This window comes from Paroedura picta, chromosome 12 (assembly GCF_049243985.1).
Source record: "Paroedura picta isolate Pp20150507F chromosome 12, Ppicta_v3.0, whole genome shotgun sequence".
Lineage (NCBI taxonomy): Eukaryota > Metazoa > Chordata > Lepidosauria > Squamata > Gekkonidae > Paroedura > Paroedura picta.
This window is the reverse complement of record NC_135380.1, coordinates 30,447,751-30,471,601: the sequence shown is the minus strand read 5'-3', so window position 1 is coordinate 30,471,601 and position 23,851 is coordinate 30,447,751. Positions and strand designations below refer to the sequence as shown.

At 43.6% G+C, this 23,851-nt stretch overlaps 1 protein-coding gene across 20 annotated transcripts in view; it reads left to right on the top strand.

The window, feature by feature from the left end:
• The window catches only part of EXD3 (exonuclease 3'-5' domain containing 3), a 179,421-nt gene that overhangs the window by 152,968 nt on the left and 2,602 nt on the right, over positions 1-23,851 (top strand). For 16 of the 20 annotated variants that reach the window (XM_077306287.1, XM_077306292.1, XM_077306282.1 and 13 more), the window contains 2 exons: positions 16,161-16,257; positions 23,143-23,631. In XM_077306287.1, the coding sequence (XP_077162402.1) occupies positions 16,161-16,257; positions 23,143-23,468 (423 nt within the window). In that variant the 3' untranslated portion in view covers positions 23,469-23,631. The other 4 variants (XR_013225940.1, XR_013225939.1, XM_077306278.1 and 1 more) reach the window with 3 other exon arrangements.

Here is a 23,851-nt window from a genome sequence, read left to right as displayed (position 1 = left end):
AATCTGTGTCAGATTAATAGTGTTACAGCAGTCACAAGTGGCAGTACATTACTTCTCATGTACCTTGCATGTATACATAACAATGAGCCAAATTCAAGTGGGTAGCTGTGTTGATCTGAAGTCGCACAACAAAATCAGAGTCCAGTAGCACCTTTAAGACCAACAAAGATTTATTCAAGGTTTGAGCAAGAGTGCTTACACTCCAAAGCTCATGCCTAGAATAAATCTTTTTTGGTCTTAAAGGTGCCACTGGACTCTGATTTTGTTGTAATGAGCCAGATGTTGACCCCAGCCTTGTGCTTCAGGTAAGAAAAGAAGTCTTTTAAGCTGAGTGTTTGAACTTCTCCATTTAAATAATAATCACCTTATTTAAAGGATATTACTTTGGGGTAGTCGACCTGTGGTCCTCCAGATGTTCATGGACTACAATTCCCATGAACCCCTGCCAGCATTTGCTGGCAGGGGCTCATGGGAATTGTAGTCCATGAACATCTGGAGGACCACAGGTTGACTACCCCCTGCTTTAGAATATTTCATGGGGTTTAGGACAGAAATGTGTTGAAGGTAGTGGCACTTGTAAAGTGGAGCTGTCCATCTCCAGGTTTTTCTCATTCAAACTTAAATGCTTTGGGGTGGGGTGGGGATACTGTTAGGGTCTTTCCGATTATGCCTGAAGATAGAGGGTAATCTGCTTGGATCTCAGCAGGCAGCAAAGGTAAAAGAAGAAGAGTAGAAGAGTTGGTTTTTATACCCCGCATTTCACTGCCTGTAGGAGCCTCAAGGAAGCTTGCAATTGCCTTCCCTTTCTCTCCCCACTCTCCCTCTCCCTGTGAGGTGGGTGAGGCTGAGAGAGCTTCTGACAGGACTGCTCTGTGAGAACAGCTCTAACAGGACTTTGATTAGCCCAAGGTCACCGAGCTGGCTGCATGTGGAAGAGTGGGAAATCAAACCTGGCTCACTAGATTAGGAGCTGCCACTGTACCACACACACACAAAAGGAAGGTCTTAATGTTCCCTAGACTCAAATAGAGGTGGACATCTATGGGTATCCCTGAGGAAGGAATTCTATATGTGGCAATGGTAGATAATTCGTAGGGTCCCCATAAATCAGAAGCAATTTGATGGCACTTCACACATAGTTGACTCAGCAAAAGGATTTGGGGCAGAGCCTCTCTTGCTGACTTTATCTGATGGGACATGTCATTCCCTCAGGTTGACCAGTAATTCCTAAACTGTATGTTGGGCCACCAGGAAAAAGGGGAAATAATTAAAAGCTTAGAGAAGTACCCATGGTCTCCACCCCTAGAAGAGGTTGCTTATTGTGTCTCTGCATGAGTACTGCTTCTTTCCATTCAGACTCCACTGGAGGCTGCAAACTCTTCATCGTCTCTGCATTTGGATGTAACATTGAACATTCTTCCCTCTCCCCCACCCTGATATAGAGGTACTGCAGATACTCCACCTTCTGAGGCTGTTCACTGCATGTCTACAGGAATTTCTGCACTAAGCATGCCACCTTCCAGGCAGGAGGCATGCTCACAGCAGACTGAAGGATGACTCCTTTTATTACATGCCTTCAACGCTCAGAGCTTTGGAGAGAAACTTTGGGATTTTGAAGCATCTGTTCTTTGTTTCATTGCAATTACCCACACTTTCACACATGTTAGCCACAGTGTTGTACTCTAGGCAAGAAAGATAATAACTTGGTGGTCCAGGTTCACAGTGACCTCCCCAGCAAAAATAATGTTTGCCATCTCCGCATCCAAAGACCAAACTTCAGGGGGGTGGGGGGGCAGAGACCGTAAGCCAGTATCTAAGGGATCTGTTGAACCAGAGAGTGTGGATTGCCACAGCCCTTTGCAACCTCGTAAGTTGTCTTCACCACTCCCTGTTCAGTGAATGTAGGGAAAACCCCACTGGCTGAGGCAATGCTCTTAGATTCCTCCCGTTAATTCAGCTGCTGCCATTGGCTTGAGTTTAATAAGAGCTTGAGTTAGTTTTCAGTATATCAGCACATCAGTATATCTTCTTAGATGCCTTGCTCTTGATCAGGATCATTTAGGCCAGTGGTTCTCAACCTGGGGGTCGGGACAGGGGGTGCGGCAGGGCAAGCAGCTTGGCTGGGGGGGGGCACCATCCACCCAACAGCCTTGCGGGGTAGATTGAGAGAGTGTTTGTCTGACAGTCAGAGAGGTTTCTCAGTAGAACAAGCTTTCACGGGAGGTTGTGGGTTCTCCATCTTTGGAAATTTTTAAACAGAGGCTGGATAGCCATCTGACTGAGAGACTGATTGTGTGAAGGTTCAAGGGGGTGGCAGGTTACAGTGGATGGGCGATAGGGTTGTGAGTGTCCTGCATAGTGCAGGGGCTTGGATTAGATGACCCAGGAGGTCCCTTCCAAATCTATTATTCTACGATCCTGTCTATCTGGAGCAGCAGAAAAGAACGAGATCGGCATGGTGGGACAAGAGGCAGAACTGAACTGAAAACCCCCAGGAAAAAAAACAATTTATATACAACCAAGAACAGTGGATCTTCACACCATTAGTCAGTTTTGGTTTAATTTCTGGTGAAAGAACACTTGCAGAATTTTATGGTTGGGGTCACTACAACTTGAGGAAGTGTACTAAAGGGTCACGGCATTAGGAAAGTTGAGAACCACTGATTTAGGATGTCCCTACATGGGGGCTAGTTGATTTATAATGATGGTAATAATAACAAGTGGTAAATTAAGCAAATATATAAATAAAGTAGATTGAGTTTATATCATATGGTTGTCTCTGTTGCCATAATCTGGAGAGCTTGTGTTTAGGAAAACACAGTATACAAGAGATGTCAGGAGGTGGGGAAGCAACTGTTGGGCAGTGTTTGAGCTTGTAGGAAGCCTCAGCTCAAATTCCTTGTACCTTGGATGGCAGGCTTGAGAGAGACTCATGCCAGATCCAGGAAAAACACTGTTGTTCCAAACAGATATGATGGACTGGCCAAACTAATAGTCTGATTTAGGGTATTCCAAATTTGTTTCCCCTGCCTTGGCCTATTTGGGAGCCTCACACCAGCCATGATGACCTCGAAGTGTAATGTGACCTCCTCACAGAGCAAGCTAGGCAAGAGGAGCAGGTTTTCTTCTCATAGGAAACTTCTGTAGGAGGAGGTTGTAATATTGAGTGTGGGCGTAGGTCAGGGTGAGAAGAAAATAGGTGGGAAATAGACCCACCCCTCTGAGCTGCCTTTAGCCCATTCCATAGAACCTGCTGACCAGGATCAGTGTGTTTTGATTGTCAGTATGCTTACATCAATTTTGCTGTGTCCCTTAAGGCTCAGATCAGGTTAGCAAAGAGGCCAGGTTAAGGCTTAAAAATCCTAGGTGGCTGAAGATCTGGCATGGTATGTGCAGTTGGCTGGATTGATTTCCTTTCTGTTTTTCTCTTCCTGCCATTGCTGGGGATGATTTTTTAAAATGTTGTTTAGCCATCTTGATCATCACTCAGTTTAACAATAAACGTAGCTCTCTGTTCACTAGATTTTGAAAGCTCTGAATAGGGTCGCCTTCAGACAAGGTCTCTCTTGCAATTTCTCAGTACCTTCGGAGTGTTGTCTGTAATTTTTTATTGTTTCCACATGAAGGAAAAGTCAGGATTTTCAAAAAGTTAATAAAATAAAAAATATAATCATTTGGATTGTATGTTACTTAGGCTCTTGTTTTGATTGGAAACTCCTTGGGTGAGAGATAGAACAATTTATTTGCTCTAATGGTACTTATTTATCAGTATTGTTGATGAGATGATTTTTTATTAATATCAAAAGCTTCTTATTTGTAAGACCCCAATGACCCTAGCGAATTCCATCAGAGAAGAAAAACAATCCATCTTGCATTTGTTACATGTACTCTGCCTTCCTACAAGGGAATCTGCAGTAGCAGTGTGAAGCAGGGAGAGAAGTATACAACCAGCATTTGGACAATCCCTGATGTTTTCAAGTCTTGTTAATATTAGCTCATTTTAAAATGTACTTTAGAGATTTCACGTAAATGGATAGAGGGACAGGGAAAAAATGGAAGGTGTTTGCTGAGGAAGTATCACATTGAAGAAGAAGAAGCACTGAATGAGTACATCAAGAAAAGCAAAGAGAAGCTTCTAGCTGGACTTATTTAAGGCTGCAGAAACCAAAGAAGACTACAAAAAGATTGAAAGCAAAACTTACTTTGGCAACTAGAAGCAAAACACTTGCATGGACAGTATTTGAAAGATATAGAGAGAACTTTTATGAAATACCTTTCAGGTATTTGTCACCTGAAAGGTTATAAAAATGTATTAAAATATACCAAACACTTGTTGGCAATGTGAACAACATGTAGGGTCATTATTTCATCTGTGCTGGACATATAAGAGTGGGCCAAAAGAAAATTGGACACAAATATATGCCTTAATCCAGAAAACACTAAAGACTGAGATACAAATGAAACCAGAAACATTTCCTTTGGGATTAATAGAAAATAAATTGGGGTGCGGGGAGGAACTTTGTCTCTGTATATAGCTACTGCAGCGAGACTCTATGCTTAAAAATTGGAAACGTTCATTACTACCTACGATTAAAGATGGCAGAATGGCTGAAATGGTCAAACTTACTGCTTTAATTAATGAAAAGGAAATTGCAGTATTTCTAGCTAGTTGGAAATCTTTTATGGACTTTCTGTGTGATAAAAAAAAATGAAATTATGGTTTGTGGCTTTAAGGACTAAGCAGAAAAATATGAAAATAAAAAAGAGTGATTTAAAATTTTTAATATAACCAGATAATTTGGTTTATAATCATAGACTAGACTAGTGTCAAAACCCATTTTAAAAATGGGCTTTGAAAGGGGTAGCAGGCAGGAGGGCGTGAGAGGGCGGCTGCAGCTCCCTTGGGCCCACAAATCGGGCTAAAGGGAGTGGAAAGCCCCTCCCCCACTGCTGGCGGCGCTGCCATGGGAGGCTCAGTTTGGCCTGGCAAGCGCTCTCACTGGGCTAAAGGGAGTGGGAAGCTCCCCCCATCCCCGGCGGTGACAGGGCTTTGCGGCCCGCAGGGAGGCTCCAAACTCCCCCCCCCCAGGCTCCCTCCCAGCAGGAGCGTACCTGTGGGGCACAAAGCCCTGTCGCTGCCTCTCTCTTTGTGGGCGACAATGGAGGCCGCAGCCACAAGGCTTCTAGCAGGCAAGGAGGGAGGGTGGGAGCTGGAGGGAGAGGGCCAATCAGGGTTGACCTGGACGGACAGGGCCCTGGACAGTCTCCTCCCAGGAGGCTGTTTCCCAAATATAAGGGAGCGAAATAGTGTTAAGGATAAAACTGGAAGCCTCTTTATCTTTCCTTTTTATCTTTCTTTTTACCTTTCCTATTTGGTAATATGTAATTTTCTTTTCCCCCATCCCTTATCTATGTTGCATTTTAAAAACTCTGAATAAAAGGGTTTTAAAAAAAGCCAAAATTCAGAAGATAAGTGGCAACAGCAGATATCAATTTTGCAAGACAGAGGGTAAAACAGTTGATCACATGGTTAGTGTCTGCAATAAAATTGCTCAAACTGACTACGAAGAGTTGCAGCTATGTTGCACTGGAATCTTTGCAAGAGGCTTACTATCAGCAATCCATGTGAACAAACGACAAGATCATGGAGAATGATGAAACAAAGATTCTTTGGGATTTATTGCAAACAGATAAAAGACCTGGAGTATAACGCTCCTGATATCATAACTGTAGAAAAAATGAGAAATAGAGTTTGGATTATTGACATTGCAATCCCAGGAGATGGCAGAATAGAAAAGACACTACAGAAGACCCTAAAATACCAATATGAATAGAGGTAGATTTGCCTCTGGGATAATAAGGTCATCATCATGCCAGTGGTCATTAGAGCCCATGGAAGTGTGCCTCAAGAAACCGAAGTCTCAAGAAACACCTGGACATTCTGGGCACTGAGCAAATATCACTAGCTCCACTCCAGAAGACAGTGTTGCTAGGAGCAACATGAATCATGCAAGAATACATCTGCAATGCCCATGAACTTGGCTAAATCTCAAAGTGCAGAAAGCCATCTATCAGTCAAATACCTGATGGCAACAATTCATAACAATAACAAGACAGCTTCATAATTCACTGTGATTTGCTTAAACTATATGATGTATCCCTTGTGGTTTGTTTAATGAACATAAGGAACAAATCCTGTTTTATGCCTAAACTCTGGTCTGTTGATTGTTCCGCCTTCCAGCAGGGAGGTCATCCTCCCAGTGCCATTGTCTCTGCAGCCAGGTGGCTTCAAGGAGTGATGCCACTCAAGAAACTGTGGTTTATGCATTCCAATGTCAAAACCAGCCACAGTTACGACAACATGTGGTTAACCAACCAGTTACACACCCTAGTTTGAAATCCCAGTTTGGTGCCAACCAAATCCGCTGTTTGTTGGACTGCCTCTGTTCAGGTATCACAATTAATTGCCATTTACTCTCAGCCATGGTTATAAGTTGCATTTTGTTGTGATAAGCTGCATTTTGTTGTTGAGAGCCAGTTTGGTGTAGTGGTTAGGAGTGCGGATTTCTAATCTGGTGAGCCAGGTTCGATTTTGCACTCCCCCACATTTATTTATTTATTTATTTATTTATTTATTTATTTATTTATTTATTTATTTATTTATTTATTTATTTATTTAGATTTATATACCGCCCTCCCCGAAGGCTCAGGGCGGTTTACATTAAAACTAATCAACGATACATGAAACAGTCTTCATTAAAACATACAGTAATTAATAACAGTGGTTGTAACCATATAACAGAATAATGTAACAGTATAACAGTATAATAAAATAATATAACATGCAGCAAGCTGGGGGACCTTGGGCTCACCACCTATTTTTGACCTAGTTAAAATTTGAAGAGAAAAGAGGATCTGGTTCTTTATTATTCTCAACAACCGTCGATTGCCTTCAGATCTAAATACTTGCATAAATTTTATTAATAATCCAGTGTGCTAGAAGCTTGTCATAGTCCTTGGTTTGTTCTCTGTCTGGGATGCTAACTTAACCTTCACTTATTTGAAATAATTTGGTTTATGTTGAACAGCACAGAATATCCATGAACATTCCAGCTTTCCTGGGGTGGAAAAACTGTTACTCCCCTTCCCAAGGGCTCAGGGCGGCTTACATCATAATAAAAATAATAATAAAAATAATTAAATACAATACAGTTGTAATTAAATTATTAAAATCACATTTAAAATTTAGTAAATAAAAAACGTTTTCTGTGACACTATCCCTCAGGGTATTACCTACCTCAACAATGGTGGAGGGGAGAAAGTGCTAGAACAAGAGTGCAACGATGGTAATTTGGCATTGTTTGGAGTAGTGGTTAGGAGTGCGGATTTCTAATCTGGCATTCGGGTTCGATTCTGCACAACCCCCACATGCAGCCAGCTGGGAGATCTTGGGCTCGCCACAGCACTGATAAAGCTGTTCTGACCGAGCAGTGATATTAGGGCTCTCTCAGCCTCATGGATATTTCTGCCTTCTTTTCCAAGGACTGGAATGCCAGTAAGTCTTTGGAACTGCAGGGCTGCATACTTGTCAGTGTATTTCTGATAACAGTAGCTGGGGTGAGGCAACAACAGGTAAGGGCTGTTGCCTTCATGCTCTGCTCATATTGTTTCTAGAAGCATTTGGTAATAGGCTACAGTTGGTAATAGGACAATGGACTTGCTGGACGATTTTATGTTCCTATCTATCTAAATGCAACACGATAACTAAATGGAACTTCCATATCCAGAAGAAGTATGCTCTTAAATACCAGAATGCCTTTGGGTGGCCAGTACTAGAAACATGAAACTGGACTAGATGATCCATTGTTTCTATTCAGCAAAGCAATTCTGACATTACCCAGCATTCCTCTCTCTTTATGGCAGTCTCCAGAGGATAGGGGAAGAGGAGCAGGGGGGAATTCCCAAACTGAAAGGATTAAATTGAGACAAGTATTCTGAATATTGGAGACAGGATTCCCGAGCAGAATGGATGGGCTAAGGCAGTAAGCCAGGTTAATAGTAAGTAACAGGTAAGCACAACCCAGAGGAGGAAGGAGTTGCGTGCGGTTCCCACGCTGGGGCAGACCTCGCCAGCTCACCCTTAGTCATTGCCAAATCGCAGACAGGCTTTGCACTGCCTCCTGAGAAACGGAACTTGGCTGCCACCCTCCTGAAGCAACCTGTGACGGAGCTCAGGAGTCACTGCAGGTGTATGTTCCCACGGCACCCGTTTCTAACACCCTGCAGCAACAAGCAGGATCTGTTCAGGATGCTCCAATGTTTCACAGCTGAAAACAACAACATCTTTGCAACACCCCAATTCTCATATCAAGGATAACTACCCCTAAGAACTCTCCAGCTGCAAGTGACCAGAGACTCTGCTATGCCCATTGCTTGCTGTATTCCTTGTCTGACATTGTGTCGCTGCCTGATCTGCACTGTTCTGAATGCCAACAGGTTGTTGGTTTGATAGACAAATGCCGGGAAAATGTAACTGTCTGAAGATTTGTTATCAGTTCAAAACGAACCTCGCCAATAAGTGGAAATGGCAGATTGTTCACTGTGTGATGCTTTAATGCGGTGGTTCTCAACCTTCCTAATGCCGCGACCCTTTAATACAGTTCTTCATGTTGTGGTGACGCCAACCATAACATTATGCAAGGGTTCTTTCACAGAAATTAAATCAAAACTGAACAATAGCGTGAAGATCCATTGTTCACGATTGTATATAAATTCTTTTTTTCCCCGGGGTTTCTCAGTTCAGTTCTGCCTCTTGTCCCACCGTGCTGATCTCGCTCTTTTCCAGTGCGCCAGGCAGACGAATGCTCGATCTACTCCACAAGGCTGTTGTTGTGTGGCGCCTGCAAGAGGAGCGGCAACAGTGGCAGCATCCTCCCCCCCTCCCAAGCCAAGCTGCTCGCCCTGTCACAACCCCTGTGAAAAGGTTATTCGATGGGGGGGACAGGGACAGCCAGCGCCCAACGGCCAGCCTCCACTGCGGAGGCGCCCACGCCCAGGTGGAGAGCCGCCTGGACCCCCACACTATGCCAGCTAGCGCCCGCTGTATTCACAGCACAGCGGGCTTACTTTCTAGTATTGACATAATTTGCTAAAGGTGTCCCCAAAAGGAATAGGTTTGGAACAAAGTAGAAGTTGATTTACCAAAGATTGGGAACAGACAACCACATGAATTTCCCCTGGTAAACAGGAATATATCTTTAAATTGGAATCCAGTATCTGCCCTGTGGATCATAACCAAGGTCTCTTTAGTCTAAGCAGCTCTCTCAAATAGCATACAGGCTCAGGAAGCTCACAAGTAGTGGGTTTAGGAAACAAACAAGCCTCTGAGCATGAAAATCTCCTTTCTGAGAATGCTTTTGTCAAATAATCAAGCTGCTAGCTCTCATGATTACAAAGTTATGTTGAAAATTGTGTGGGAATGCCTTAGGAAATCTCAGAAGGAGTGGCTTTATAAGATTCCCAGTGGTCAGAGGGCAGGGCTTTCGTATTTCCAGATCTCATAACTCATTCCTATGACAAGCAAAACCAGAATCAATTGTGCAAAACTAAAATATTTATGCATATGTATTCAACTGGACATGCCTTATGTAGGACACAATTTAGGTTATGCTGTGCATGGGTAAGTTTTATGGAGCAACAATAGTTATAATGGTTTATTGTTTCTCTTTTGTAGTTATCGTGTATATAGGCACCTGGAGTTCAGATCTTGCATAATTTTCTTTGATGCAGCAGCTTTGGTTCAGTAAGGATTTTCAAAAGGACTTGTTTCATAAAACACAAAATAAACTTACTGCCTTTGAAACGCTGGGCATCCTCCCCCCGACAGGTTCTTTGGCCCATTGGCTGTCCAAATACAGAATACAAAATAATTTTCATAAGTGTATCTTGTATTTTCTAGGCAAATCTGATCAAGCATCTACTATAGCTGTCCTGCTTACATAAACCATAATACACAGTGGGTTCATCCATTTTGCAAATATTCATGATTATGGGACTTCTCTCTTTCCAGATCCTGTTCTAGCCCTCCCCCCCCCCCTCCACTTCTATCCCCTTTCCACATCTACAAGCTTGAGCAACCACTGTAGCCGGAAACCCTTAGTCGCCTGCCTGCCCCTCAAAGCTGCATGCTTTTCCCAGCAAAGCTGTTCCGACAGCACTGACTGACAGGCTGTCCCGGTCCTGTTACAGCCACACCTGACATACTGCCTTTGACATGGAGGGCACCCTCCCCCCGCCTGGTTCCCTGGCTCATTGGCTGCGGCACGGTCACGTTGGCAAGGCCTCTGGTGTCCGCCTGCTTTCAGCTGGGCCCAGCCCCTTTGAAAGATTTTCTCATAGGAACTGCAAGGGCTGTGTCATCCTCATTACATGCACTGCAAAACATTCCCAGGGATTTTGGCTCCTGTCAATCCTGCACCACCTCTTCTGGGTGCGGGTTTTCTCCTGTAATCCAAGCTTGACGAGTTCACCAAAGAGACAAACCCAGTCTCTTCCCATCAGACTAATTCTCATGCTTTCCTCTCCCAGGGACCTTTGCTACTATTATTATTTTAAATAAATCTAAACCGTTAGCAAATTTGCAAAGGGTGCTTCAGGACACGTGGCCTGTGTACACTTTGGCCTGACTCAGCAGAAAAGCGAACTGTCAGAAGCAGGATTTAAGAGTCCTGAGCCTTGGGTGGATCTACAGTACAGCATCAGAGGCTATAAGTAAGAGGAAAGTTTGGGCTTCTGTGCTTTTGAAACCAGTAGCCCATGACTGTATTGCATCTTTACTGTGGCTGACAGTGTGGTGACTGTTCTCAGGATAGGGCTGACAATTTGGACTGGGAAATTCCTGGAAATTTGGGAATAGAACCTGGAAACGGCATCGTTTGGCAAGGGTAGGGACTTCAGTAGAGTATAATGCCATATAGTGCTCTTTCCAAAGTGGCCATTTTCTCCAGGTGAACTAATCTCTGTAGTCTGGAGATCAGTCGTAATCTCAGATCTCCAGCCACCACCGGAGGTTGGCAACACAGAAGCCCCACCTTCCTCATGTACATCCTCTGCTTGATCATTTGCATGTGCTCCAATGGTCCCCATTTACCAGGCACAGTCCCTGCTTCCTGATGGCCCTGTGAACCACTGTGCCTGTTTTGACTTTATTTTTACCTTCTGGGGCTAGCTTATTAAAGCATTGCTTATATTGCTAATATTGTCAGCTTCTGTATATGTTAAATCTCAAGAACTCTCAGTAGCCACTCATGACCTAATTCCCTTGAATTTTATTCCACAGTAGGTGGTTTTTAAGTTAATGGTGCCACAGTATAAGCTAAACACCCTTCCATCTGCTGTTACCAAGGACCATTATGCAGGTATTTCTTATCTGGATAGAAGATGTGAGTGTGAAGACTTTGGAACATATTGTGTTATGTTGTTTGGGAGACTATTAGTGGGAGAAATATTTATGGCAGTTTTTATCTTATGAATTTGAACTCTCTTTGCAGAATCTAATTCAGATGTTACTAATAGGATCAAGTTCTTAATAGCAAAATTTTTGTTGGCAGCAATTAAATGCAAAAGGGGATAATATAGGTTTGTTTCTGTGTGATGCAGTTTGTTGCCAGTTGGCTTTTAAAGCAATATCATTTAAATGTCAGTCTTAGGGCTGGCATGTGTTTGGATGCATCTCTGATGCTCATATGTATGTGTTATGGTTGCCAAACTCCAGGTGGTGCCTGGAGATTTCCTGGAATCACAAATGATCTCCAGGCAATAGCGGTCAATTCACTTGTAGAAAATTGGCTGCTTTGGAAGGTAGACTCCATGGCATTATACCCCACTGACATTTGTTGGTAGGAGAGGAGGACAGTTGTGTTTTTCTAATGAATCTGAAGCCAAAGGAAGAAACAGTGTTGTGGTTCTTAAAGCTACAGTTCCTATGGCTGAGGAAAGAAGTGTGGTAGGCAGAAGGAAGTCTTCAGCAGTATAATGATTATCATCACAAGAACAGGATTTAACAGGCTTGCCCATATTTTAATCCATGAAATGTTGGCAGGCAGGCATTTGTGTTACAGGGATACCTGGGGAGTACAGGTTTGAATGATAAGTGACATTGCGGGTTTCCAGACAGTTTTTGTTGAAGGAAATGGGTAATGGAAATGGTTCCAAGAGGACCCCCAGCACAGGAGGCAGAGGGGCTGCTTGACTTACAAGGAAGGTAAAATAGTGGACCCCAGCAGGACAGACTCCCCCCCCCCCTTGTTGCCATGCCATTAACTTTACAGGGTCAGATGGCAAAAGGGCCTCTTGCCAGCTTTTTCATGAGAAGGACAGAGGCAGCTAAAGTCTATTAAACATACTATAAAGGTAAAGGTGCAAGCACTGGATCATGTCTGACTCTTGGGGTGACGCCCTCTAGCGTTTTCATGGCAGACTCAATACGGGGTGGTTTGCCAGTGCCTTCCCCAGTCATTACCGTTTACCCCCCAGCAAGCTGGGTACTCATTTTACCGACCTCGGAAGGATGGAAGGCTGAGTAAACCTTGAGCCGGCTGCTGGAATTGAACTCCCAGCCTCATGGGCAGAGCTTTCAGACTGCATGTCTGTTGCCTTACCACTCTGCACCACAAGAGGCTCTTAAACATACTATAAAAAGGTAAAGGTATCCCCAGTGCAAGCACCGAGTCATGTCTGACCCTTGGGGTGACGCCCTCCAGCGTTTTCATGGCAGACTCAATACGGGGTGGTTTGCCAGTGCCTTCCCCAGTCATTACCGTTTACCCCCCAGCAGCAAGCTGGGTACTCATTTTACCGACCTCGGAAGGATGGAAGGCTGAGTCGACCTTGAGCCGGCTGATGGAATTGAACTCCCAGCCTCATGGGCAGAGCTTTCAGACTGCATGTCTGCTGCCTTACCACTCTGCGCCACAAGAGGCTCTAAAAAACATACTATATCAATGGCTAATTATAAAAAGTTGGGGAACAGTCAATCCTATTTATATCAATAAATGCTCTTGCAAAGGAAGTTGCACATGGCAGATTATTCATTTGAAGTGATTTGGTCTGTGAGGGCTATGTTTTGGGCTGCAATGGAAAACCCTTCCCATCCCAAATCAGATATGTTAGAAAAACAGGGCTCACCTTGATCCTGGGTATTGTCCTAGAACACCAGGCCCAGGCTTGCAACTGGTGAGCCAGGAGAACAATGTCCCTGAACTGTTGTTGCCATGGTTGACTCTTGGTGATCCCATGGTACAGCTGTCGTCACGATCCCTGAGCACATGCAGAGTATATGCCTGTTATCAGTGAGGAAGACACAGGCACCATGCCTTTGGAGTTAGAAGGCATCAATAGATCAGAATCTCGGAACATCTCTTATGTATTGTATGTGGTTTACGTCAATCGCTGCCACGGGGATATTCCCCTTGTTTGTGTGAGTCATCTGAATAGTGTGCAGTGGGGCAAAGCAACACACATCTTCCGCCTGCCAGATCTGGAAAGTTTTTGCAAAACCTGGCCAGTTATGGCCAAGCTGAATTCCTTGCAAGACCTCAGCTTTTTGAGGGTTAGGCCAAAATAAACCACATTTGTCTTTTATATTTTTGTCCTGCCTTTCAGCATATTTACATAGTATACATATTCAGTGTATTTACATTTGTTTATTAAATTTATATCCTACATTTCAGCCATCATAGAGCTCAAGGCAAGATACATGAGGTTTCCAGAAGGTTACCCATACAGATAAAATCTGTTTTGCTCCATCATGCATGGGGTCCCAGGAAGATGGCTTACAGACAGGCCTGGTCAGGCCTCCTCTGGAGCAGTGGCCTTATGTCTAGATAACAAGGCCGGGGGGGGGGGTTGACAGGACCTGAAACTGGGGGCAAGGAACTAGACTCGGGCTTGTACCTAGTAGGGTGGTTGATTTAGCAAGGCAGCCTTTCCAAGCCTCAGCATAAATAGACTGGAAGGTAATCAGGATCAGCCACACTGCTGGCAGGAGTTGAGCTCCTGCAGCTGTGATATACTACAAATAAGTAGGGTTGCCAACCTCCAGGCCTGGAGATGTCCAGGAATTACAATTAATCTCCAGATAGAGATCAGTTTCCCTGGAGAATATGGCTGCTTTGGAGAGTGTTCTCTTTTGCATCCCATGCCCACTGATCATCCTACTTTCCCTAAAACTCACCCTCCCCAGGGAGTGTCCACAAATCTCCAGGAATATCTCAAGGTAGAATTGACAACTCTGCAAATAAATATCTGTCTAACTACCTGGATCTGGGACAGCCAGTCTGCCACTTGTGTCTTTTGGGCCCTTGGCATATGCCTTCTGTTGCTGTCATTCCTAGAGAGGGGACATCCAGTGGAGACATGGTGCCTATCTCAGGGGCTGGCAGTGAGACATTACTTATATAATAGAAAAGAACGAACGATCTATGTGTGGCCAGTGTCTGTCTGTGCAATAAAATAAGGAATAAGTCTTGCTTATTTCCTGCATAAATCTTGATTAGCTTGGTATGTAATGAAAATATTCCAGAAGAAATTATTTAGAGAATAATGTTTCTTACAAGCAATGCTGCACAAATATAACCCCCAAGTAGTGCCCAGCACGGTTAATGTTTGTTTAATATTTTCTAGCTTTGCTGTTGAAAAAATCTCTGGTGAAACCAGGGAGAATCAGAATCTTGTCCAGCATTGTCTGGTAGATATATTTGTGCAGCATTGCCTGTAAGAAACATTTTTCTCTGAATTATTTCTTCTGGGTTATTTTAATTACATACCAAGATATCGAAATTTAAACAGGAAATAAACAGGACTTCTTTTATTACTTACTTTATTACACAAACGTTTTGGCTAGATTGTTGGTCCTTTTTTGTTACATGTTGTATTTGTGCATTCCTGTGCTGTTCCTAGTGAGGGATTACTGGCAGGTTCCGACAGGACAGCCTCTGGCACATCATCTGTTGGCTCCTCTGCTGTATCAGGCCCTTGCTGGTCCTGCTGGCCGTCTTCAGCCGGCGACCTTGGTTGCTCAGGCAGTCCCCTTGAGGACTCTGAGTCCACCCTCTATTATGAATCAAAAGTGCCTTGCCATGGAAAAAGAGATCATTATCCCTGTTTACACAAGAGAGCTAAAACCTTGAGAAGATCGCATTCTATAACGTTCCTGAGTTATAATTTAACTCAGCCTTCCTTCTTTATGCCTTGGGAAATCTGAAGTTTTTGATGCCATTCCTTGTGATAATCCAAAGTACAGCTGAGACGTCTGTGGAGCAGGCAAGGTTCTTCTGGTCGGGTATCCTAGTTTCTGTTCTGATATGGGGTGGAAGAAAGTGCTGGTGGAGCTTTTTGGTTTGCTGTAATTCACACTACAAAAGCACCTTGTGTTACAAAAATCAAATGTCTGCACCTGCTTACCAGCTACTGTTCTCTGGTTCTTGTAGTGAAGCTTTTAATACTTCAAGTTCTTTCTCCCCCCTTCTTCTGGACAAAGTTTGTTTGGCTATCTACCTGAACATATACCCTTCTATTTTTCAATAGGAGAGTGATTGGACAGATAAATCTTAGGACTAAAGCATGTGTGACATGTGTAATCACACTGGTAAAATTACACATATCCTGTGCTTCCACACCAGTGCAAAAGGACCCTAGGACATGGTATTGAGTGCAGCTTCCTAAACACCCCAGCTTTTCTTTTAAAAAAAAAATCCCCACCAATGTGTAGCCTTGTGCTAGAAAAATACAGAGTTCCTAATGACGAACATTAAACATTCCACTTTTTAAAAGTAGTTCCGAACAGAAGGAAAAAAACAAAGTTGGCACAAAGATAGATTCAAGTGGGTAGCCATGTTGGTCTGAAGCGGCACAACAAAACAAAATCAGAGTCCAGTGGCACCCTTAAGACCAACAAAGATTTATTCAAGGGGTGAGCTTTCGAGTGCAAGCCTCAGTCAGTTCATAGTCTTTGTTGGTCTTATTGGCACAAAGAGTAAAGATGATGCATCTAAGCCCTTTTTGTCCCACTTCAGATACGAAACTAGGGGGATGGAGGTGGGGGGATGCCAGACATTGCACGCAAACCATCTTTCCAAATTGGCTGTCTTTTCTCTGGGCAGGCTTGCAACTGCAATCAGTACCTGAAGATCTCCAAGGAGAAAATGATTCAGCTGATGAAGCAGAGAGGCTTTTTGACAGATGCAGAAGAAGCTGCAGGTAATCTGAGGTTTCATGCAAAGACCTTGGGAATTTGCTAAAGGCTGAAGTGCAGGTTATAGTATTGCCTGCACCATTCAGACGTGAATCTTTAAAAGGATAAGCATATAGTCCTTATGATGCAAAGGATCTCTTCCTGTTTATCAGGCAGGGAAAAGAGTTTACCTCTCCCTGTGTTTGGCCACCAAGAAGTGTGATGGAATGCTGTATTCTTCCCACTCAGTGAAACTGTGGGTTTGTGGGAGCAACAGGGATTCTAGATCATGTGCAAATAAGCAAGTGTCAGGTAGTAACTTTGGATTCATTTATCAGAAAGAAAAATGTCTAGTTTAATGGGAGCCATACAGTTTATTTTGAGTTTGGAATATTTTTAAAGACCCTGAATCCATTTATGTGTGTGTGCGTACGCCATGAGCTTTGGGGGACCTAGTTCCCCTTAGGAGTTTTCTCAATTTCTTCTTAAATGTTCTGCTTTCATGTGTGGAAAATAATGAAGAACTTGAGTTGCATCCCACTACAAGGCAAAATAGGCACACTCTGCATAGAAGCAACCTGTAGATGTCAAAACCTTAATTTATGATTTAAAAAAACAACAACAACCTAGATGTGTTGACTATCTTTAATAGATTTGACTTTAAAAAATAGTTTTAAAATACATTTGAAGATGTAGATCCTTGTCCCACCTCTTAAATTTTAAAAAGTAAACATTTCCAGCCTTTTAATGTGTGTAGGGAGGTATATGATCCTACCCAGTTACATAGTAAGGTCAACCTTCTCCTTCCTTCCATTGTTCCACCCAGTCCATGCAAAAGTGCCAATATGATTGATTTCCAAGACCTCCTTTCTAAATATGATACAATTAAATTTATTTCTGTTAGAAATAATTGGCAGTATGCGTGGCTTATCCATATTTGGTTTCTGGCTAGTTTTTGCACTGATTCTACCTCCATCCCCACATTGGATTAATTTGTGGACATATTTTAAACTCTGTCTTTTAGCAGACTGATCTCTATGTGGGGAGAAGTTTTTTCTATGCTATTTCTAAATTGGTGAATCAGTGGCAGGCAGGGTGACTGAAGCTGTGCGTCTAGATAGCTTTCCCTTCAACTTTTCCCTCTGAAAGCTGTTTTTCCTCAGCCTGTGGTGTGACTGACCAAGCCAGTTGGACAGGTTTCTCATAGAAAGGGACTAGGGAACAGAGAAACTTTGCTTTCTATGTTTCTCTATGCTCTCCCCTCCACCCCAAAACATTCACTCTCTCCTTTCTGTCTCCCTGGAACAACAGAAGCAAAGAAACTCAGGAGAGGGTGAGGGCCAATACTTTGCTGAATGGTTATAAGCAGAATATGTTGACATCCAGTTTGTACACATGACATGGTGGGTACATAATCAATACATGTACAAGGGAATTGGAATCAGGTACACTGGTCCTGTCTCCTACCTATAACTGAGCATGCTAGTCACCCTTTGCCCTACATGTATTCATCCCTACATCGGTGCATCTACAAGCTACAAGTAAAGCCGCTGTCTCCATTCAGGAACATTCAAAAAGTAGCCTTCTTGATCCTGAAAGCAGAACCTACATACATTGGGTCCTGTATCCATATGAGATGAATACACATAGGTGGGGCACATGGGCTAATATGCCTGGACCCATTCCCCATATGCATGTCAGTCCTATACCCATATAGGTCATGTGCACAGGATTGTATCCTGTGAAACTGCAGAGAGTTTTTACCACTCATGTAATGCTGATTCATGGTATGAGAGACAGTTTGGTGTAGTGGTTAGGAGTGCAGACTTCTAATCTGGCATGCCGGGTTCGATTCTGCACTCCCCTACATGCAGCCAGCTGGATGACCTTGGGCTCGCCACAGCACTGAGAAAACTCTCTCAGCCTCACCCACAGGGTGTCTGTTATGGGGAGAGGAAAGGGAAGGCGACTGTAAGCCGCTTTGAGCCTCCTTCGGTTAGAGAAAAGTGGCATATAAGAACCAACTCTGCTTCTGCTTCAACAGTTACTTTCCCACTTAGTTGCCTGTACTGTCTCCTATTCATCAAGAGGAGATTCCGACTCATCAAAAGGAGATCCCTTGAGTTTCTAAAGCCTATGCAAAAACTATTTTACAAGACATTTGGCAATGGTTGTGTTTGTTTGGAAGTTATCTTAGCCACTTTATGTGATGGTAAAGATAACCAAGATGACCCAGTTTGTCATTACCCTGGCGGTGATTTTGTAAGCGAAACGGTCTCCTGATCAAATGCAGATGGTTGTGAAGATCCTCACTGAGACAGGATGAGTCAGGTGTTCTTAGGAGCCATTTTTCCATTGGATTTTCCGTGGGGAGAAGACCAGTTACACAGATCTGTACTACTAGTCATTGTCCCTGCTCCTACGTGGGCAACAGGAATTGCATCACAGTATCTACCTGATGGCTCAACACACATGGTGAAGTGCCTTTGAACATTTCAGCAACACCGTGGAAATAATCCTATGGAAAAACTGATTTTATGCCACATCCAAACATCTAAACTCCTACCCAGGTTGTGAGTACATTTACACCATGTATCTATACCTGATCTGTCGATTGAGAGGCCCAGATATCCTGGATTGACCTTTCTCTCAGTCTGGGATAGCTTCATCATCTTTATTCATCCTTTCAAATAGTAAAGACAAAATTGTCACAAATCAAATGTCTGATAGAAGACATGGTTAAAATAATTGTTCTGATATGCTTCAGTGATACAAGGAAGCAGTGGAACGATAGGATCAGTGCAATAATAAAGGCATCCACCTTACTCAGTGGTTACATGGTATTACCTGGTAGGCTCTCACTGAGTCAGTGGCTGTCTGGGAACTTCCACTGATAACCAAACTACCCCGAGGTGAGCTCTTGTGCCTTTTTTACTGTACCTCTCTGTGGAACAGGATGTGTGATAAAGTGCTCAATTTATAGCCACTTGACGTAAACCCTTGTCTATTCCCCAGAGCAATTGTTTAATGAAGGATATGTATTCATTGTTATATCACATACTTCTTCCAGTTTTGATCCTCACAGCAACCTTGGAAACTAAGACAGGAAAGTGTTGCTGGCCTTGGGCCACCCAGTCAGGTTTACTGCTGCATCAGGATTTGAATCCAAATCCAGAATAATCCGCTCTGCCACACTGGCTCAGGAGAAGCAGTTGCTCTTGCTGGAATCCATCCCAATCCTGTATTTTCCCGTGCCTGTTCTTTCCCTCGCTTAAAAAAAAAAAAAAGAACTCAGCTTGCGTGTTACTAAAGGACAATTAATCGTCATATAATTACTCATTTGAATTTTTTACCTAAGGCTTTCTGCAGGGTTCCCAGGGTTTGGGAACTCTTCCCGCCCCTTCTTTTCATTTTGGGACCCAATGTGTTGTCTGTGTTTTTGGCCAGAAATCATTGACAAGCCTCAACAGATCTACCTGTGGCTGGAATTCCCACCGTGAGGGTCCTGAGGCAATGGAGGTAGGGGAAGAGAAAAGCAGACTGGGAAATGGCAGAGGGGATTGTTGAATCTTTCTTTCATCCTCTAACCTAGGGGTAGTCAAACTGCGGCCCTCCAGATGTCCATGGACTACAATTCCCAGGAGCCCCTGCCAGCATTTGCTGGCAGGGGCTCCTGGGAATTGTAGTCCATGGACATCTGGAGAGCCACAGTTTGACTACCCCTGCTCTAACCTCATCCTCATTTCAGACCCCGTTTCTGGGCTTAACCACAGAATTAACCCAGCTTTGGTAGCAAATCCAAGGGCATGAATTCTGCACATTTAAAAGTATTAGATTTCCGTGACCCTTTGATAATTGGACTAGTCCGTGTTCCAGTGCTAGGATGCAACATCCTAGGATGCCTCTGTGCCCAGTTGGCCCCACAGGGTTACTGGTTGGACATTGGGTGAAACAGTCAAGATGGACCCTGGTCTGATTGGGCACTGCTCTTTTCATTTTTTAAAGGGTAGTGGCTAATAGAGCTGTGTGAGAAAGGAGACTCTCTATTGAAAGGACCCGTAGGAGACAGACTTGCTCTTAGCACAGCTACAGGCTAATCCCCCATCCATTCAGTAATGTTGCCAAAGGTTTCTTAGGCACAACTCTTTTTCCCTGTAAGCACGAAAGGGTGGGGTGCAGGGAGACCATTGGCTTGATGCGAAGCTCCTGGGTGTCCTGGATTCATCCAGCTAAGCTGACAGGAGATAATGGACGTTGGTCTTATCCAGCAAGGAAATTCTCATGTTCTTAGAGTTCATGAATTATTAGGCACACATCATATAGTGTAACTTTCATGCACTTAGGCAGCATACATCTTCATGGCTGGCTGGCAGGCAACCAGGTAGCAGGAGAGGGCCGTTGGGAGCACCACATGGGCTTCCTGGTTCACACGTGAGAATGGCCTGGATGGATTGTTATTTATCCTGGCTTTGCATCATCCAGTTCTGACAAGTGGACCTGGTTACAAAATTCTGGTCTGGCCAGTCAGATGTGAACAGTGGTCACAGCACACAAGTGGATGCCGAGACTTAAAATGAAAAGGGCAAGAGATTTCCAGGATGGAAACCTTTGTGGCTTGACACTGTAATTGTTGCTTTGAGACAGAGGTGGCCCACGTCATACAGAGTCCCTTGTCCTGTGTTGTTCACCCTTATCTAGTAGCAAAAGATAACCAGGCATCTTGGGTTGCCTGCAATCCTTGAGTCCAGGGCTTTTTCTCAGGCTCATAATTTCTCTTATCAGGTGTGATCTTTCGCCAAGGAAAAGGTTCTCAGGGACCTTTGTACTCCCAAGAATGCTCCCAGGGTGTGTTTTTAAAACTTGAGCAAAGATTTTACAACCCACCAGCACTCTCTCTCCGAGTACAGTCACTGATACTGGGATGGGAATTCTCGCAATCCTCTGCTTTCATGGGGGGAGGTGGGAGAAGAAACAAGTTCAGATCCCTCATGGTTGCAAAGGTGGCCTCGAACATCTGAAGGCATTGCTAGAAGTTTTGGAAATGGAAGAGGGACATGAATTTGTAGTGGTCACTCAGTGACCCTCCACAGAAGCTAGGGATGCCAACCACCAGGTAGGGCCTAGGTATCTCCCAGAATTACAACTATTCTCTGTACAGTTCCTAGGGAAAAATGGCTGCTTTGAAGGCTGACCTGTGTAGCATTTTACTCTGCTTAGATCCATTACCTTTCCAAATCCTACCTTCCACGTGCTTTACCCCATATCTCCAAAATTTTCCCATGGGGCTAGCAACACTATCAGAAGCTGAATAAATTATGAAAATTGAGTAGATATCATTTGCATACTTTGTACTGATCAGAGGATTCAGTTTTCCTGTGCTAATAAAAGTCAAATATTTTTGCTGAGATTCTTTTGCCCCATTTCTCCTGAGAAAAAAGTACCTATTCAATGTCGACAGCAAAATAAAATATACCCAAATAATTATGTCAATGTAAGATAATGTAGTTTTATTCAGATTCTTATGGGAAAGGGGGTGTAAGATTCTGCATATCAATTCCCATGGCCATGAGAGTTATAACTTTGCATTTGTTATATTTTTACATAACTAAAACTGACATACGGATACTAAATTGCATGAGCAATCCTGAGCCAACTTGGAAGGGCAGGCTATAAGAATAAAGTCATTATAGTTATTAAATTTCACACCAGAATGATATATGATTTTTAATTGTAAAATGGAATGTACAGATTAGAGTATTAAAAGCAATGAATAATTTGTATTTTGAGATGGGAGAGTAAAAAGGAGAAAGACCAGTCATGATGGCCACAAAGCATGTGGCTTCTCTGGACTGTGCCACTTCAAAGAATCAAAAAACGCAAAATCACTTCAAAGTAACTGGTTTTCAATGGTGAGCTTGTAAAGCTTTCTCTCACCCCCCCCCCCAACGTTGGAGGGAATTCTTTTCAAAGGCCTTTCAAGATGCCCGTCTCCCTTCGCCACAGCCCATTTCAAAAGGCCACCGGGGGCCAGTCCACAGAGTGCCAGCAAGGCAAACAATCTTAGCAGGGCACGGGGGTCTCCGTGAAAAGGTCATCTCCTTGCTGCCTCCTGAGAAACAAAGGGTTTTCTTTAGGAAGGGGCACCGAGTTCGGGAAAGGGGGTGTGGGAGAAGGAACTGCTCTTTAAGGGAGCGGTCATTTCTCTCTCTCTCTCTCTCCCTCTCTCTGCAGTAAACTTTGGGGAGAGACAAATGAGAGTGATTATAGCAAAAAAGTTGGTTCCTAATAGGAATAATCATCATGGCATATATGTTGCTTACTTCAGGCACTCCAGTTCCCTTGATATCTGTTTTCTTGGCCATAGCCTAGTAATTACCTATAGATTGAATAGGTAAGATCCAAAAAAACTGTCTTCAGAGACTGCCTGTTGTAAATGTGCCAAGGTTGAAGGGTTACTGTGGGCCACTCACAATTCTCTCAGCCTAACCTGCCGCACAAAGTTGTCATAGGATAAAATGGAAGAGAGGGAAATGATGTAAGCCACTTTGGATCCTTGGTAGAGAGAAAGGCAGGCTATAAATGGAGAAAAGTAAAATAAAGAAAATCAGCTGTATGAGCCAATATTCTTGTCCCCCCCCCCTCCCCCCCAATCATCTAGTTAAGGTAACTGGAAGGAGGTCATCCTAGACCAGAGATTCATGTAGATGAAGCAAGTAACCTGACCTGGGAACAACAATTTTTGTGCAGTTGGAAGGATTGCGCAGCAGAATTCTCAAACAGGCAGATTAAATTGAAGCACAACTAGTTCAGCAAATCATGCAGAGATGCAGTGGGCAGCCTCCTTTGTGGATGAGTATCAGTGGTGAATAGCAGAGTAGCACCTGACTATCTCTTACTTTCTCTTTCTGCAGGGGAATTGTCAGGAAATCCCAATGCAAATTTGGAGACTGAAAGTCTTGAACTCAGTTCTTGGCAGTCTGCTTATAGTCCAAACTGCCAGTGGTTGGAAGAGTCTGGTCTGGACACCAAGTCAGCCCTGCTGCCCAATGGTACACCCCTGAAGATCGAGGCCATCCCTATCGGGGTGCTATCCAAGGAGGACTTGGCTTACTTCTACTGCTGTGGCCAGTGTGGCAAGGTTTTCTGGGAAGGATCTCACTTTGGACGTGTGGTCTCCCAGTTCAGAGAGGTGCTGGACCTCTCAGAAGACAGGCAGAACTTCTATGCACAGAACTGAGTTGCCACAGGCTGTGGGAGAAAGGAATGGACTTGTGGGATTTTACTGTGAGTAGTTACTACATTTTATTTTGGGTCAGTGTTAAAGCGTGCAAATGTGGGGTGAGTTCACTCTGCTGGGATGTACATGGCTTTAAAAATGCATTAAAATTGATTATGTCTCATTTGTCTCTAGTTGTGTCCTGAACTCTGGGAAAGGGGGCCAACATAACACTTCTGAATGAGGAGACATAAACCAGCTGGAAGACTTTCCCACTATTTCCCACTCGATTCAAGCCTAATAGAATCTTTGAGACAAACAAGATTTTCAAGGTGAGTTTTTAGAGTAAGAACTCATAACCCCAAAATCTTGTTGGCCTTTAAGATGCTACCAGGCTCAGATCT